The sequence below is a fragment of the Cyanistes caeruleus genome, chromosome 20 (genome assembly GCF_971803275.1).
Source record: "Cyanistes caeruleus chromosome 20, bCyaCae1.hap1.1, whole genome shotgun sequence".
NCBI lineage: Eukaryota > Metazoa > Chordata > Aves > Passeriformes > Paridae > Cyanistes > Cyanistes caeruleus.
Genome location: NC_141720.1, coordinates 4,706,964 through 4,723,763, shown reverse-complemented (window position 1 = coordinate 4,723,763; position 16,800 = coordinate 4,706,964). Strand labels below are relative to the sequence as shown.

General features: G+C 45.3%; 1 protein-coding gene across 26 annotated transcripts in view; it reads left to right on the top strand.

Moving 5' to 3' along the window:
• The first annotated feature begins 149 nt into the window (after positions 1-149).
• Positions 150-16,800, top strand: part of DNM1 (dynamin 1) — a 64,882-nt gene continuing 48,231 nt past the window's right edge. For all 26 annotated transcript variants that reach the window (XR_015278130.1, XR_015278132.1, XR_015278133.1 and 23 more), the window contains exon 1: positions 150-310. Coding sequence is in view for 20 of the 26 variants with exons in the window: in XM_086857988.1 (XP_086714114.1) it covers positions 150-310 (161 nt within the window). In the remaining 6 variants the exon portion in view is untranslated. The remainder of the gene's footprint in view (positions 311-16,800) is intronic.

Below are 16,800 nucleotides of genomic sequence, written 5' to 3'. Positions count from 1 at the left end.
GGCGGGCGGGCTGAGGCGAGCGGAGCCCGGGCGGCGTCGAGCGGGGCGAGGGGCGCGGGCTGGAGCCGCTGCCCACCGGCCCCAGAGCCGGGAAGGGCTGCGGGAAGGGTTAGTGCGAGCTCGCTTGTGCGAGGAGCCGCGCCGCAACCATGGGGAACCGCGGGATGGAGGATCTCATCCCGCTGGTCAACCGGCTGCAGGACGCCTTCGCCGCCATCGGGCAGAACGCCAACCTCGACCTGCCGCAGATCGCCGTGGTGGGGGGGCAGAGCGCCGGCAAGAGCTCCGTGTTGGAGAATTTCGTCGGGAGGTGAGCGGGGGGCGTCCCCGGGGGCGCGGGCAGAGCTGCCGCATGGCCAGCGCGGTGCGGGGAGAGCGCCGCGGGGTCTGTGGGCAGCGCGGTGCGGGAGCAGCGCGGGCAGAGGCTCCGCACGGGCAGAGGCTCCGCACGGGCAGCGCGGTGCGGGAGCAGCGCGGGCAGAGGCTCCGCACGGGCAGCACGGTGCGGGCAGGGGAGCAGGGACAGCGCGGGCAGAGCCGCCGCACGGGCAGCGCGGTGCGGGCACTCGGAGCGCGGTGCGGGGACAGCGCTCCGCTCGCAGCTCCTCGGCTCGGCGCGTGTGTGGTGCGCGGGCAGCGCTGCAGGACGCCCGGGCGCTGCGGTGCAGGGGTACGGGGAGGCGCGGGAGGGAGAGTGAGGAAGGGAGGGCTCCCCGCCTGGGGGCATTCCGCAGCGGGGTCCCCGCCACTGCCGCACCTTGGCGGTCGGTGGGAGCCCCCCCCCTTGTCCTGGCAGTTACATAACGGAGGGGGCTGAAGTGGCTGTGGGGGCCGGCCCCATCCATCCCTTGCTCGGTGCGGGGCTCAGAGATGGATGTTGTCCCTGCGGGGGGGGGTGATGCGGAGGGTGTTTAAGTTTAATCTGCTATGTCCCCCTCCCCCAGCCCAGGCTCGCTGTCCTCCATAGCGGATGCCATGTCAGGAGCCGCGGGGAGGCTATAGGAAGGACGGGGTTACAGCTCTCCTATATGCTCAAATCCCCGGGTGCTACCATTTTGTGATAGGCAATATACTGATGCCTTCCCTTCATGTGACCTTCGCATTCATCATCTGCAACTTGAGTAAATTGCAGATCGTGCTGCTTGGGTATCTGCTCCAGTGCAGACACACAACACCTGGGGGGGGCGGGGGGGGTGTTCCTCACCTTTTTCCTGGCCTTGTTAATTAATTGTATTAAGTTATATACGGGTTTTAGTTATCAAGGTGGGGGTTTTTTATGCTATGAGGGACATGCAGGTTTCTGGTGACTTGCCTTGAAAGCAATGACTGCTGATACCTGGTCAGATGCTTGCGTGGGTTTTTCTCTTTCAGCAAACTGCATTTGTGACAACATCTATTGGATCTCGTTCCCCCACCCCCACTTTTTCTTTTAAGCTGTTTGCTGTTGGATGGCTTATAGAGCTTTGCCACTGTCAGAAGGGTCTGTGGTGTGGATTAACTGCTTGTTCAGCTGCAAGTAGCCTCAAATTCTGGACCTATGCAAGGGTATCTTTGAGCAGTGAGTGTAGGGTGTGCTGGTATAGTAGGAGGAAAGCACAGGGGTTGTATCTGGTACAAGGAAAGCATGGTCAAAATAAATATTTTTATTTTCTGCCATAGATCAAAGAGTTTTGAAAAAATAAGAATATAAAATGTAAAGAGTTTGGCATCTTTTCTAGCCAACTTCCAAAGGTCCAGTCAATGTATCCCCCAGAGATGCTGGGATCATGCCAGCAGGACATTGCAGAAACACATTTACTGAGCCTCAGGTCATAGTCCAAGATCCACTTGTTTGTCCATAGTCACAGAAAAAAAAATAAAAATTCCCACCACCCAAGTGGAAAACTTGTTGGGCTGTAGCTTTCTAAGAAGGGGGAAATGGATCTTCTGACATTTTTGAGCAAAACAGGTTCACCTGTTGGCTCTGCTGTTTTCATGCTTTCTAGGTACTGGCAGTCAAACCTCTTAAATCCTTTTTAGAGGATCTGTGCAGGCAGTGCTGCAGTGGTGTCGTAGATAATGTAGGGCTGCTGGGCCAGTGGAGGATTTGTTGAAGGAAGGACAGTCAGTGTATTGGGGTACACTTCTCCTCTCCTTTAGACCGAGGGGATCCTTGGTGCATCTCCACTAGTACCAATTTAGAGCTGGGGATTTTGTCTGCTTGGTGGAAAAGATACGAATTCAATTATTTTCTGTCTCTTTCTGATGACTCCTGTCACAGGAGAACTTACGACCTCACTGTGTCCTATCAGCTGTCCCTCTAGCAGCAAGTTACAGTGCTGTGGCTTTTAGAAAATGAAATAATTAAGGGTCCCCTGAGCGTGAGCTGAGAGCTGTCTGTAGAAAAGCATTTAGAGGAAATAATTGGAGGGGAAATGGAAAATGTCAGTGTGAAGAGGTCTTTCTCCATTTGATACCCCTGAATGCTGGCTAGTTTAGACTTGGTAACTTGAGACCTCTTACCACAGAATGTATGTGTATATGCTGCAAATCCCGATCCTGTTAAAATAGTGTTGAGGCCCTGCTGTAACGTCTAGTCTCTTTTCTTGCTGTGTGGGTATTGGAAACCATGATAAAGAGCTATGGAAATAGTACCCAGAATAAGCATGGCTCTTCAGTGTGATTGTGATAAGGGCTGTTTTCTTGTCTGAGCAGTCATAAGAAGAAATTGTGTGTAGACCTACTGTGTACAAATACAATTATTGCTGTAGTGTGGACATGGCATATGTCACTGCTCCAGCTTGATACCAGGATGGTGGTGCAGCTATTGCTCAGCAGCTGCTCGCTGTGAATGTGAGTGCTGATGGCTTTCTCTCTGAGTGGATGGAAATCTGTGCAAGAACAAATGCTGATGTGCATGATGCAGACACTTCAGGAGAGGGGCTGGAGGCCCTGCCAGTGCTGATTTCCCTGCTCAGGACCTGCAGGGCTCCTTTCAAATTGTCATCAAGTCACGTTTCCCTAACAGGACAGCACACTTGCCCCTTGCCAGACCTGTGTTGTGGCTATGCAGGGCTTCAGTCCAAGGCTGATGAAGGCATCTTGCAGTAGCACTGAGTCCCACACTCAGTGGAAACCTACAAGCAGGGAGGAATGATACTGCCTGCAGTCAGTGTTTACTTACATGTCTTACCAAACAAACATTTTTTTTTTTCCTCCTGAATTCGATGGCTTACTAGTTGCTGCTAATTGCATTTTCAGTGACACTTACTCTGCTGTTAACAGATTATCCAACAGTGTAGAGCTTGTATTTATAATACCAGATGTCAGTGTGGCTGCTATGTGTGCTTTTGCTGCTGGAGTCTCAGCATGGTGACTTGGATACCGGCTGGTGGTGATAAAATCTGGAGAAACAAGAAGCCATGTAGAAGCCAGACAGGTGACACATCTATCCACAGACTGGTTTATCCTGGGCCCCAGAACTGGAAGGAAGGTTAATCGGGTGAGCTCCAGGCATTTCCTGTTGGTGTGGCTATAAGCTTGTAGGATAACTCAGGTTGGAAGGGACCTCAGGGATCATTTAGTCCGTTCTTAAGGTGTTGTTACTTCCCTACTGCCTCCTATTCTAAATAAATATGTCTTGGAGCAGGCATCTGTACCAGCAAAATTAGTCTGATAAAAAGAACAAAGCATGTGGTAAGTGCTAATTTGACTTGAGAGCCCAAATGACTGAGGAGGTTGTACGAGACAGCCCACAAGGCTGTTTGTATAATCATCCATGTTCACTCTTACTTTACCATGTGAAAATAACGAATATGTTTTCATTAAATCCTATGATCTCAGAGCACTGTTACACAGATCTTTTGATTTCTGGGAGTATTACTGTTATCTGTGCTTTACAAACAGGAAAATTGAAAGCACTGGGCTGTGTTCAGCTAGTTGCCAGAATGTCTGTGCCTTGTGGTGTTGTTGTCTAATCCAAGGCAGGGTGCTGCTCAGCCCTGCTGGGACAGCTGCATTGCTCTTCATGGGGGAAACAAGGCACCTCTGACTTCTCCAGAACAGATGGTTTCAGGGGGCTGCTGAGGAGGCAGTGACTAAGGGCTGGGAACAGTGGGTGGAAGGACTTGAATGGAGATGAAACCATCTTGTTTATGATCAAGGGACCTAAGCAGTTCCAAAGTTGTGGGAAGTGAATCAGTGTTTATTTGACCCCAGACCTGAGCTGGAATCTGGTACCCCACAGGCATCTTCTCTTGGAAGCTGTGCACCCAAAATATGGATTCTTAGCAGTCTGTCACCAGGCTGTGATGGTATATGCTGGATTCCGTGATGTTTGTGTGTTGCCCGGAAGGAATCAGGAGATAGGTGTGGGACTAAACCATGTTGGGCTAACCTTGCCTTTCTTAACACACTGAAATTTCCACATGGGTAAAAGAGCAGGGAAAATGCAGCACTGCAATGCCTGTGGCAGTGGAAAGGCTGAATACTCATTAGGCATAGCTGCAGTAATTGCTGTGACAAAATCAGGCATGGGCCTGGCAGCAAATTTCTCTTTGCCTGTTTCCCATACTGGTGATGCAAAGCTAGATCCTGAAGCCGCAGGGTTTAGTTTGGCTTCAGGTATAACTTTGAGGAGCAACTTACTACCTTCCACAGCCATTTAGTGATAAATACACCCCTGAGATATGATGCCTTCCTTGATAATACACGCTTCACTTTGTTAAGGAAAGCTTCCCCAGCAAAATACCTTCAGAGACCATCAGCAGTATTTAGCAAATAGGTAGAAATGAAGGATCCTAAAGGGATACATGAAGAGATCAAGATGGCCTGTTCCTGCAGGAAAACAGTTTTGTTGATGAAGTTTTTACTTTTAAGTTGCCCAGGCTTCTGCTGCATTATGTGCTTTATGAGCTTGAGTGTTGAGGACTGAGTGTTCAAATCTTGTACAAGTCATAGCTACATTACGTGTAGATTGGGGATGTCTGTTGTACTGGGCAATGCCAAGCATCACTGCAGTACTTCAGAAGCAGATTTAAGTTTAAACAAGAAGATACATGCACGACATGTGCTTTGGCCACAAAAGAGGTTTTTAAGTGTGCTTCTAAATTTTTGAGGGTTCTGATTTGAGATGTGTGCTGGCAGAGAGATGATTAATTGCAAATCATGGCCCTTTAACTCTTGTATGATAAATACATCTGTGAGCCGGTCAGATCCTGTTGTGTATTTGCAGCTTAAAAACACAGGCACTGCTTATGAACTGACTTATTTAGGGTTGCAGTGGATGGTGCAAGAGCTAGGGGTAGGATTCTGCTGCTTAGAGAAATAAATTATGGTCAGATAAATCCTTCAAATGGCAGCCAGTCTTTGGTCTCCAGTGAAGAAAATACCTGTTTTCATCTTGGATTAATTGTGGAAGGAAGAAAATATGGATCATTGGGGGGAAATGAGTAATGTGTGGCAGCAGACCCCAAGATAAAATAATTTCACCTAAGAGAAATCTGTAGAGCTCTGGGCAAACAGCTGTGGGAGGAGGAATGCTAGAAGAAGACACATAATTAAGTTATAACATAACATAACATGGATGGCTGTGAGGGAAAAACCCATGAATCTCACTATTCATAGATGCAGCATCAGTGTCTGCCAATGTTTGTTGTCAACTTGTTTTAGTCCTATCAGGGTTGGCTCAAATAAGTTCAAGTCTAATATTTTTTCTGCTTCCTGCAGCAGTAACATGTTCTCTGCAGATCTTGTTAGCTGTATCTTTCAGCTTCACTCTTTAGTGATCATCTCGTGGTTCTGGTAACTGCCCACTAGCCTTATATTCTCTAGAAGAAGGGATCTTCATGGCATGTTTCAGATCATATCAGAATTTACCTAGGGAATGGAAACCAGCTGCACTGTAGGGAAACTGGTGCTCAGTGTTGTGCAGGTTGATGTTTGGACCTACTGGTGTGTGAAAATGACATGTTGCCTTGTCATTGCTGGAATTTGTCACCTGATAGCTGACAGATCAGGGATGCTGCATTTCCTTGTGTGGACTCTTCCTTCTTAGCATGGTAATCCTCAAGTTGAGAGTCTTAGAACTTGAGGTTTTTTTGATTAGTCCTTACTATATTTTGAGATAAGTAAATGTGGATTTTTTTTGTGTTTCCTCAGGAAACAGGATGCAGTTATACAAGGTTGTAGAGGGAACAGAACCAGTGGGGAAAAGAGTCAGAAGTTCCCAAAAGCTAAACTGTCAGCTGCTCCTGTTTCTTAAAACTTAGTGTGCAGTCAAAAAACCGAAATAAAACCAGGTAAAGCAAAGATGACCTACTGTTTTTAAAGAGTACTGATTGTTTTCAGGAGCCATTCAATACCTATCTGGGAATACCAAGCCAAGTCCTTGACCCTGACTTTTCCAGATGCTCGGAGCAGGCAGAACTCTGCTACACTTAAATAGAAAGAGTGGGAGTCTGTCTGCAACACCTCCTATCTGAGGCAGCTTCTGAAAAATGTTATTCTAAGGCAGGAAGTTAATCCCCTTCCTGATCTGGTGAATTCCTGAATGTCCCTGCTTTGTACTTCAGGTTTGAGTCTGTACAAGCATGAGTAAGAATTATGAATAAGGTTTTTTGAGGAGTAATGGAAGCAGCTTACAACTTAGCATAAGTTAATCAAGAAAACAGTTCTTGCTGTATTCTAGCTACTGGGGTGAAACTTATTATGATGCCTTGAGCAGTGAATTTATTGGACAAGAGCAAACCCGTGTGTGCTCCACCCATGTGAGCCAGTATTAGTTTTTTGTTTCAGGCAGTACATGAGTAGTAAAACCAGAAGAGTTAGTGAAGGGGTGGCAGGCAGTCATCTAGAAGCATATGGTGTTCAGCCTAAGTGCTCAATTGGTAAAATTGGTTCTGAGGTGGCGTCTGTCAAAGGAGATTTACTGATAATATGCAGGGTATACCTACTTCCTTGATATGCCACTAAAAAAAAAAAACCACTGCAAAAACTTTTGGTGTAATACTTTTTTCCTTCTTGGACTCACAGATCTGTGACCATATGAGTCAGAGTACTGTTAGTTGGGAGGAGAGATGAAATTAAATCTAGTCAAAAAAAAAAAGAAAAAAAAACCAACCCAAACCCAGAAGTCTAGTCATGCATGGTGGGAAAATAGCTTACTAGTGGGACAGTTTCTCATTCTATTTGAAATTTTCTCTTCCTGGCTTCTGACCTGGTTTTGGTTTTATCCATTCTGATAGAGAGTGGAATCTCATGGTTAAGGAATATTGCCTCTTATTATAGGTAAATGGGCAAGTTCAGCCATGAGGTAGAATTCTATTCTTTGCTCTGAAGCTAAATTCTTCGTGATTAATTTTTATACCTTTTTCTCCATCCTTAAAGGAGAGGCTGTTGGTGTCTCCCATGACATGTGGGTGTATTTCATTAATGGACACTTGAAATAACACTGGAAAAGGTTAAGCATAAAGTGATAAACTGTTTTTCTTAACAATAAATGAAAACTCTGTAAAGATGCACTGCAGTGTCTATCTGAGCCCTTGCAAAGGCCTGCTTCTCTCTAAAAGTCTTGTGCCAAGAACTTTAGTTTTTCATGCAGATTGGTTTGCTCAGTATCTTGCCGGTTACTTAGGTCTGCTCTGCAGAGGTTGGGTCTGGTGCTGGCAGATTTGCCAACCTTTGGCTGCTGGCATAGATCAGGTGCAGGATTTGATGAGTGAGGGTGAGTCCCAGAAAGCACTGGGAGATGAGAGGCTGCCCTAGATGGCCTGGTAGCACTTGAATTTTCGAACATGATCTTTCAGGGCAAGGATGGGTAGCACAGCCCTACAGAGGACTGAGCCCAGGTTTTGTACCTAGGGACTTTCAGCACTTGGATGTTCTGGTCAGGTTTGGAGGTGGTCAGCCTGCAAGCAGGAATGGTTCTGATAAACAGCAAAAAGTTTTTTCTCTTAATTTATATTTATCTGTGATCCATCTGAAGCACACATCATGCCTATTTTGTGGTGACTTGATGTCACTTGATACTTGAGTATAGTAAAGCAAACTGGATGTGTTGCTCAGAACTACTATAGATACTGGGTTAACCACAAAGAGAGGGCTTAGAACATTTCAGTATTTACTGATGAGCAAGCAAGACTGCATCAAAACACTGTGATGGGCAAATGAGGGCACAGTTTAATGTTAGATATGGGACTCATGGATACTTTGTACTTAGGTCCAGCTGTATTTTCAAAGTCCATTAGTGAATATTTTAATAACAACTGAATATAAAGTGGCTCCACAGTTTTCTTAAGCTGTTTTATATAGGTGTGCAGACAGGACAATTAAGTTGCTGGTGTTTGCTTCTTTTGTGACCTTCAGGTTTGTCACAGCTCTGAGCCTGATGCTGACTGTAGTAGATAACTGCTTTGCTTTCCTTCAAGACACAGTACAGGAATAATGAGCCCTGAGTCTGAAATCTAACAGTGTCTCTGTTTTCTCCAGAGCATCTGACATGGCAAGTTTTGGCAGACCCAGCTATGACCAAATGGAAGTGAGATGGTCCCTGGTTAGTAGCTTCTTGCAATTCAGCATAACATGCTTTTGGGAGCTTCTTGGAAGCAGACGTTATGCAAGCTCCTCAAGCTGTGTCTTGCTGACTGGAAGCAAACTTGCCAGCTTCTGCCATTTTTCTGCAAGTCTTGTGACTTGTGTGGCTTTTCTTAGAGCCCTGGCCACAGAAATTGAACGAATAGAAAAGCAGTGTAGCTTTTGTATTGAAAATAGCAATTTCTGACATGGAGGTTTGAGGGTATTTTTTTTCTTGAAAATATGCTGTTTCCCTAAATGCTTCTGGAGACAAGTAAAAAGAATCCCAAAACTTTTAAGACCTGCACTGTCATCTCTTCCCTTCCTAAAAATCAGGGCTTAGTCTCAAAACTATAAGCTCTGCTAAAATACTTGTGTTGCAGTCGCAATGAACAATAAATGAGGTTTGGAATGAACCCAGTACCTCACTTGTGACGGAAATGGGAATTGAACTGGAGTCTCTGGGGCTGAAAATACTATTTTAATAATGTATTGCCTCAACAGTCTCCTTTAACTCTCCCTTTCCTGTTTCTTATGGCTTTAGGCTGCATTGTTGCAGCTGTGTGGAAGGGTGAAGAGTTAATACAACCATAACAGACATGGGAAGTGCTGGGCTCTTGTCTGACTGCTCAGACTGTCATTTTGGGGGTGGGAAACAGTCTTGCTGCAAGAGTGGCCAGTGCAGTGTATGTGATGCCTAAGAGAGGACACAGCCAGTGTTAAACTGATACTGCTGTGGATTTTGGCCGCAAAGCCAGGCAGTGCTGCTGTAATGCTGGATAAAAGCTGATCATAAATTGCAGCTGTATTTCAGAGTAGTTTTTCAGCTGCATTCAGACCCTTTCTCGTATCAATAGGCAGAAGTCTACAGAGATGCTGAGCAGTCAGTTCTCAACATCTGCAAATGTTTTCACAGCACAGCTAACTTACCCTGGAGAGCTCTAGGAGAAACTACAGTGTTTCCCTTTTTTTTAAAATTGAGAATGGAAATCCAGGGATGGGGGAGGCGATGCTGAATTTCTTAGAACAGGGAAAGAGGTACCTAAAGGCAAAAATCTTGGAGTCTTTGTTCAGTTCCTCCTCTTTGTCTTCCTGCCACTCTTACATGTGTAAAGGCAGAGTAGTTTACATAGGATCTGTCTCAGGGCACTGACAAATTAACAGACTGTTCCAGTCCCAAGAGCTCTTCCTCATGCAAGTTGTTACAAACCTCTAAAAATGGGGCTTATAATGACTGTCCATTTGCTTCCTGCCTTCCAGCACAGGAACAATTCCCTGTCAGCAGGGGAATATATCTGGTGACCTGTTAGTTCAGAATTAAACCAATAAACAACAAAGCTCTAACCTTCACAGGTTTTATGTTGATACTTAGCTTCGCTGACTTGTTTATGATTTTCTCTGAGCTTACACTACTCTGGGTCATGATGGGACCCCTTGATTCTAATACATGTTAGGTTTTCTCTCTTTCTGGCTGCTGTGATCTCTTGTATAATCTCTGGCTGTTTCTTAAGCTGATTGTGCTTTTACTTTTAATAGAAGCTCCTCTATGAATAGCTGGGAATTGCCTGAGCATGGTGGTAGCCTTGAGAGGAGATCTGTTGCAGTGGGGTTAAAGCTTTGGGTAAGGAGGAGGTTGGTACGTTCCAAAATGCAGAATACCCTCAGGGATTGGTGCACGACATGTGTCACACTGCAGAGCTGATGCTGCAGCTCCAGCCCTGAAACTCAGGTCACCTCTTCTACATCATTCAGCTCTCAGCAGAGATCCCAGCAATAAACTTCTTCCCTCTGGGCTGTGCTACTTTGATTTGTTCATGTTCCCCTAAGAATTAGTCTGCTTATGCCTATTTGTACAAGATGTGTTTGTTATCTCAGGCCTGCAAACTACCACGCAACCCAAACTCATTTTAGAGAAAGAAATCCATTTCCTGAATGAATCTGTATAAACTATTGAAGGAATGATATTTCAAGAATGTTTACTGCAAAAGAATAAGTGAGTTACTGCATTGGCACTTGATATTTTGCCAACTTCTGCTTGGACAAAGTTGAACTTGCATTGGACACCTGGAGGGGCAAAAGCAGATGTCTTAGAAATCAGTGCATTGGTGGAGTGGAGATACAAGGGAGAGAAATTTAGTTAAACCCTTAACTTGTGGAAAATAAGGAAAGTGATAGAAGGCTGTAAGACTGTGGTCAGTCCAAGTCGCTGATAGCAGAATACTCACTAAATAAGGCAACACCTGTTTTGATTTTCCTTTTTTGTTGTTGAATTTAAGCCCAGCCTTTTTGTCACCTCCCATGGTCACTGCCCAGATTTGACTAGAGCAAAGCGTGCTTTGTGACATGAGAAGTGCTGTTCCACTGGCACATTGGAACCAGACAGGAGGTCAGAAGCTCAACTGTTTTGGGACTATTGATCCAATTTTTGTTCTGGAATAGCGTGAAATGGAGACGTCTTGTGTGGTTTCTTAAGTAGAGTTTAATGCTTCTGACTTTGCACTAGTGGTGTTTGCCATCTGTCTGCTGGGTCTTCTTCAAGGGCTTTAAGAGGCAGTGCCTCTGCACTGTGTTCCCAGCCTGGATTGATCCTAATAATATCTGGAGCTGCAGAGGTGCAGTGCGTAGCAAAGAGCCTGGCACTGATCCTGCATACTTCTCCAGGCAGAGCAGAGATGTAAATTTGCATCCTAAATTCCCTCTGCAGGACAGCTGTGCACTGTGGGCAGTTTGGTCAGGATGCCTGAGTGCAGCATAACTCTGTTACCTTGTGGAATTCTGTCCTTCCTGCCTGGCCTGTTGGAAGGGAAGCAGCCTTCCTCCCCATCCACAGCACACTCTGCCTCTTACCACTGACCTGAGATAAGCTATTGGGGTACATGTATTCAGCTTTATAAACTCACCACCAATGTGTGGCAACTAACAGCACATCATGGATTGTTGAGGTACCATCCTTCCTCATGCAGCTTCTGTTTGGGTTTGTGTCTCATCAAAGTGACTTTGCCTTTCCCAATGAACTCTTTCAGTTGTCTGTACCCTTTAAGGAATTTAGGCTCTGGGCAGCCTGTCTCCTTTTCTAGCACACAGTGCTGTCTGGGAGTGGAGGAAGTGTCATGCTGCAGTGATGAAATGTGCCTCCAGCTACATTTGTTCTTCTGATGGGTCTTGCAGCAAATACCAGGACTCCAGAGGTGGAATTTTGACAAGAAATCTAAGGTTATACTAAGCACAAGTATTTGGTATCTTTGAATTTGCCATTGTACCTGGTTTCCTTCTCTGGAGGAGAGAAGGACAAAAAAAGGGGGATAACCCCCTTTTTTATCCAGAGCCTCCATGTAATGAGTAGTGTGAATATTAGTTACTGTGGCACAGCACAATGGTGTCTCTGAACACAGGAGAGCCTCTACTGCTGGGTAGCCTTTAGTCTGGACTCAGCTGCAGCCTGGCTCCAGAGATTAAGACACTGGTGGTGGGAAATAGCAAGGTCAGCCTGCTGCTCGTCAGTCTTAGCATCCATTAATCCTAGGGTGTTATTGTGGCTGTGCTTTCCCATCAGCCATTCCTGTCCCAGAGTTTTAGTGTACAGCTTGTCCTTTTGTTTTCTCACAGCTCAAGTTGCAGGTGCTGAACAGGTCATGTTTTTCAAGGCTGCAGCCTTCTGTTACAGCAGAGCCAGGGGTTGTTGGTAGATTTGTTTGTGCCAAATCAGAGCAGTGTTGCTGCAGTGTTATGACAAATCAGTGCGGCTTGAAAAAGAGGCAAAGATGCTGGGTCATGGGTTTACCTTTCTGGCCTTCAAAAGACCTGCTTCTTCACTACTGTCATAGGGACTGAACTAATTTGATGCTCTGGGGTGTTGCTGCTACCTGGTATTGTCTTCTTGGGGACTGTCTGGAAATTATAGGGAGGTTCTGCAATTACAGGGAGATTTTTGCCAGGGTATGTATGCTTTTGAAGTAGCAAAAGGAAAACTTGCTTTTGTGCTATGATGGTGAAAATTAAGCAAGACAGACATAAAGGTCTGGTTTACAGTTTCTGGGGTGGAGAATACATCATGCAGTGCGATATTTCTGGTGTTAGGTTGTTTTTTTTTTTTCCACATGAGTAAAACCAGCCTTGTTTCCTTTCTCCTGGGATTGTAATTCTTGAAATCAAAACTGCATTTTCCACAAATGTGTAATCCTTACTGCCACATCCATTCAGGATACACCAGGCTGCTTATTCTCTTTGAGTTCTTGATATTGTCATGCAGAATCAGTGCTGTATTATTCTTTACTGTGAATATCCCAAGGCATCAAACAAAATCCAGGACTTCATTTTCTATTACTCAGAAGATGCTAGAGGAAGCTGCACAGCAGCAGTGCTGCAATCTTCTGTTCTCTCCAGCCTCTGCTTCCCCAGCTCCGCAGCCTGGAGTCAATGCGGCATTTGCTATAACGGGCAGTGACTTTTTGAGATCAGGCAGTGCACTGTAGGCTGTACCACTCTCTAAATAATTCTCAACAGTAAAATGCAGAGCTCCAAACAAGAAAATGCCTTTACAGTTTTTTACCTGCAGAAGCACAGAGTAAATTGGCTCACAAGTGCACGTGAGGTGCTGGAGTATTCTGTTTTGATTTCCCATCCGTGTTCTACGTCCTCACGCATTCTGGACTAACCCATCTGCAGAAGATAGCAGGGAGGGAGCTGGCAAATAACTCAACCCTCAAAATGGAGGAGGGGAACAATATTCCTGATAAATTTTCTCACAGCAGAGATGAACTGAAGCAAATGACATTTTGGATGAGATGGTCGGGTTTGTATGCTGGGAGCTCCTCTTGTTTCTCCACCAAACTCTTGACCTGTAACTGTAGACACTTGCTTAAAACCTCAGCAGCTTGGGGCTGATGCCCACCCGTGAGGGATGCAGGAACTGTGTGGACATCAAACTGATTTGTTTCTATGGAAACAGTAGATTTCACCATGTTTTAGGGGAGTAGGAGGGGAATTATCCCCCTGGGCCTGGTTCTGGCTCACAAATTGGATTGGTTGCTGCACAGCAATTGTAGAGCAGCAGCCCATGAAGGGATTATCTATCAGCCAGTGATCACAATTAGGGAGAGAAGCACGTGGCTCCAATCGGCTCCCATTGTGGGATGCCCAGGGTCACAGCCCTCTATGGCACCTAAAAACAGTTTAAACTTGGTTACTCATAGCCCCAAAGGAAGGCTGCGTTACAGTGAGGGCAGCTGCACCCAGACTCCTCAGTTGGGATGGCTGAGGGAATGAGCTGTGCTTGTACCTCACCACACCTTTTAGGCAACTGAAAACTATTTGTGGTGTCTACAAAGTCTCCAGCAGTGACTGAGAGGGAGATGTTGGATTTCTAGATAGAAAGAAGTCAGACCATGGAAAATTGACAGTAAGGGTAATGTGTGTTTGAACCTTTTCCCAAGGTACTCCCTTGTTTCCTACAAATGTAGGACAGGAGCTGTGTAACTCTCTAATGGGGAGAAATTCTGTTTGCTCAGCTTCTGTCTCCATTTACTGTATATAGGGACTTGCTATATTCCATGTTATGTAAACTGAGGGATGAAGGGCAGCTTCTAGCAGAAGTTCTTGCTTTATGCTTTGTAATATATCCAGTAAGTCAATTGGATGGGATAATCCTGGTTATGGATTTGCAGGCGTGCATCAGAAGAATGCAGCAATATCTCTGTTTTACTTTCAGGTCATCTAAAAATAAATATACAGACCTTGAAAGTCAGGCCAGATCCTGCTGTAAGTTCTACCAAGCATAAAGCTTGGGTGTGCTGGCTCCTTTGGAATTACTGTAGACGTACAGCAGCAGAAATGCCTGGGGCAGACTCTTGGCTATGCCAGTTTAGTCTGCATGCTGGCAGGCCCCCAGGCCATTGACTGGAAGTGTAAGAATGCCTGTGACTTCCTTGGAAGTCTCTTGCCCTGTGGAAGCAGGGCAGCCATGAAGGCTCTGTAGTTGTGCTTCTGATTAACTGGTGCGCAGTGACTCCAGCACAGCCATGACTTGGCATGATGCACACAGCTGTCTTCCAGATTTTGATGTATCCTGAAGCTAGTGGAGTGTGAAACAGAAAAATCAGCCCAAAGGATTCAAATTAAAATAAACAATAGCAAAACTTAGCTTATCCTACTGCTTCCAGGAACCTGCATGTACATGTCCTCTGTGTACAGGAGAGGGGCTGAGATGCAGGGAAAGGAGATTTGGAAAGAGTGGATGAGAGAGGCACCAATTGCTATGGATAGCTCCTGGGAACCAGTCTGTGCAGTGAGAGATAAGCCAGAAAATCAGAATTTAGTGTGTTTGGGGAGGGGTGGGGGAGAGAGCTGTTTCCAAGCGAGCATTCATTTAAAAGTTGCTGTGTGCCTTGCTTCTGGCTTTAGCAGTGCTACAGAAGGTGCTGCAGGCAGAAGTCTGAACATGGCCACTGACCTTGAAATACCGGTGATGGGAGAGAACATTCCCCCAGGGTGTTCCCTCTCATTGTCTGAGCCCCCTCAGCCCACACTTGGCTCAACAAACACAGTTCTAAGTGGGAGAACCATGTTTTTGATTAACACTTCTGATGTTCAAGGTATGTGGGTGCTCCCAGAGGCATGAGAGCACATGAATATGACAATGCCTTCCACTAACAAAATTCTTTTTCCTGTCCTGTAAGATCTGGGCATTACCAAAAAATTACCCAGACAACAGTACTGGACACTGTCACCTCTGTATATGTGCATCAATGGCCAGTAATTGTGTTGTGTCCCTGGGTGAGGAGACAAGCTGATGATAAAATGACTGAGATGGAAGCTTGAAATTCTACTTCTATCCCTCCATGGCACATCATTTACCCCAAATGTCAGTGAAACAAACCTCACCATTATGCCTGTCTACGAGGAACTGGATTTGATTTGCCAAACTCACTGTGTAGGCTTTCAAACAGCCAGGCATGCAGCTTTCTATGGAGGTGGATTCTCTGGGAGGGGGCAGTCTCCTGAAAGATTTCTTGTCTTCTCAGCAGAGCCTGTGGTGTGGGGTCATTGTGGTTTTTGAAATGTTGAGTTTTGCAATACATGTAAGTTTCTGATGTGGCTTTATTGAGTTTGTATGTTAACTCTATAAATACACTGTATTTTTCTTACTTTTAATGAAGTGAGAGCACAGAGTGGGGAAAAGATACAGGACAGCTCCAGAACATGGCATATCCTTGTCAGTGGTGAAAGAGGTGCAGGAAACACAGCAAAGGGCATTCTTGTGGTAAGAATCATGTCAGTTCTGGAGCAGGATGTGGTGTAAACATGTAATACTACTATTGCTACACTTACTTACTACATTGAACTAGCATAGTTGCTGTTCTTTCATGCTTGAAGACCTCAGCGCCTCAGTCTTCACGAAACCTTGGGCAGAACATCCCTCACTTGCTGGCCCCTGTGCTGCTATCAGGTGCAATTCTGCACAAAGGAATAGAGCAGCTTGAGTCAGACTGGGAGAAGGTGCCAACTTCAGAAGTTACTTTCTGCTTTATTCTCTACCCTCTCTAACTTGTGTTTGCAAATTATCCAGTATTATGTTATAAATGTGTTCAGCTTATACTGGCACTTGTGTTTTTCCCTGCTTGGGCAGCACCTCTAAATTTTCTAGGACGGTCTCTGGGAACTCACCTTAAGCACAACAAATGCCCACCCTTGAGAGGCTGCTCGGTCCTTTTGCTTACTGACTTTGGGAGCTGTACTGGGGAGAAGTGGCCAGGTGTTGGAGAGGTTGTTTGAGGGTCAGAACTATTTAACAAAGCAATTGTAAGTGTTCCAATCCAGCACAATAGAGTTAACCTCCCTCTGCACTATTGTAAATAGGAACTCAAGGTACAAGGCAGTGGGAAGCCTTCTCTTTAATTTTTTTGTTTCTTCTAACATGTATATTATGATGACACTCAAGAACTATTGCCTGTCTTTATTTTTCACAATTGTTTTCTTGAATAATGAATCATTGTGCACAATAATATTGCCAGTATACTGGAAAATGGTGTACTTACAATAGATCTTTATATCTATATGTATTCATTGTGTAGCCAGTACCAATTGCATCCTAAGAAGTTACATTATGCTGAGTGTTTATGGAATTGCTCTTGTTCACTGGTGGGGCAGGACTAGGCATACTTGTGCTGTGGAGATTGGCTGATAAATAACACAAATTCTCTGGCTTAAAGTTATCTAAAGGTGTTTAATGGAAAAAAAGCATGGCTTAACTAG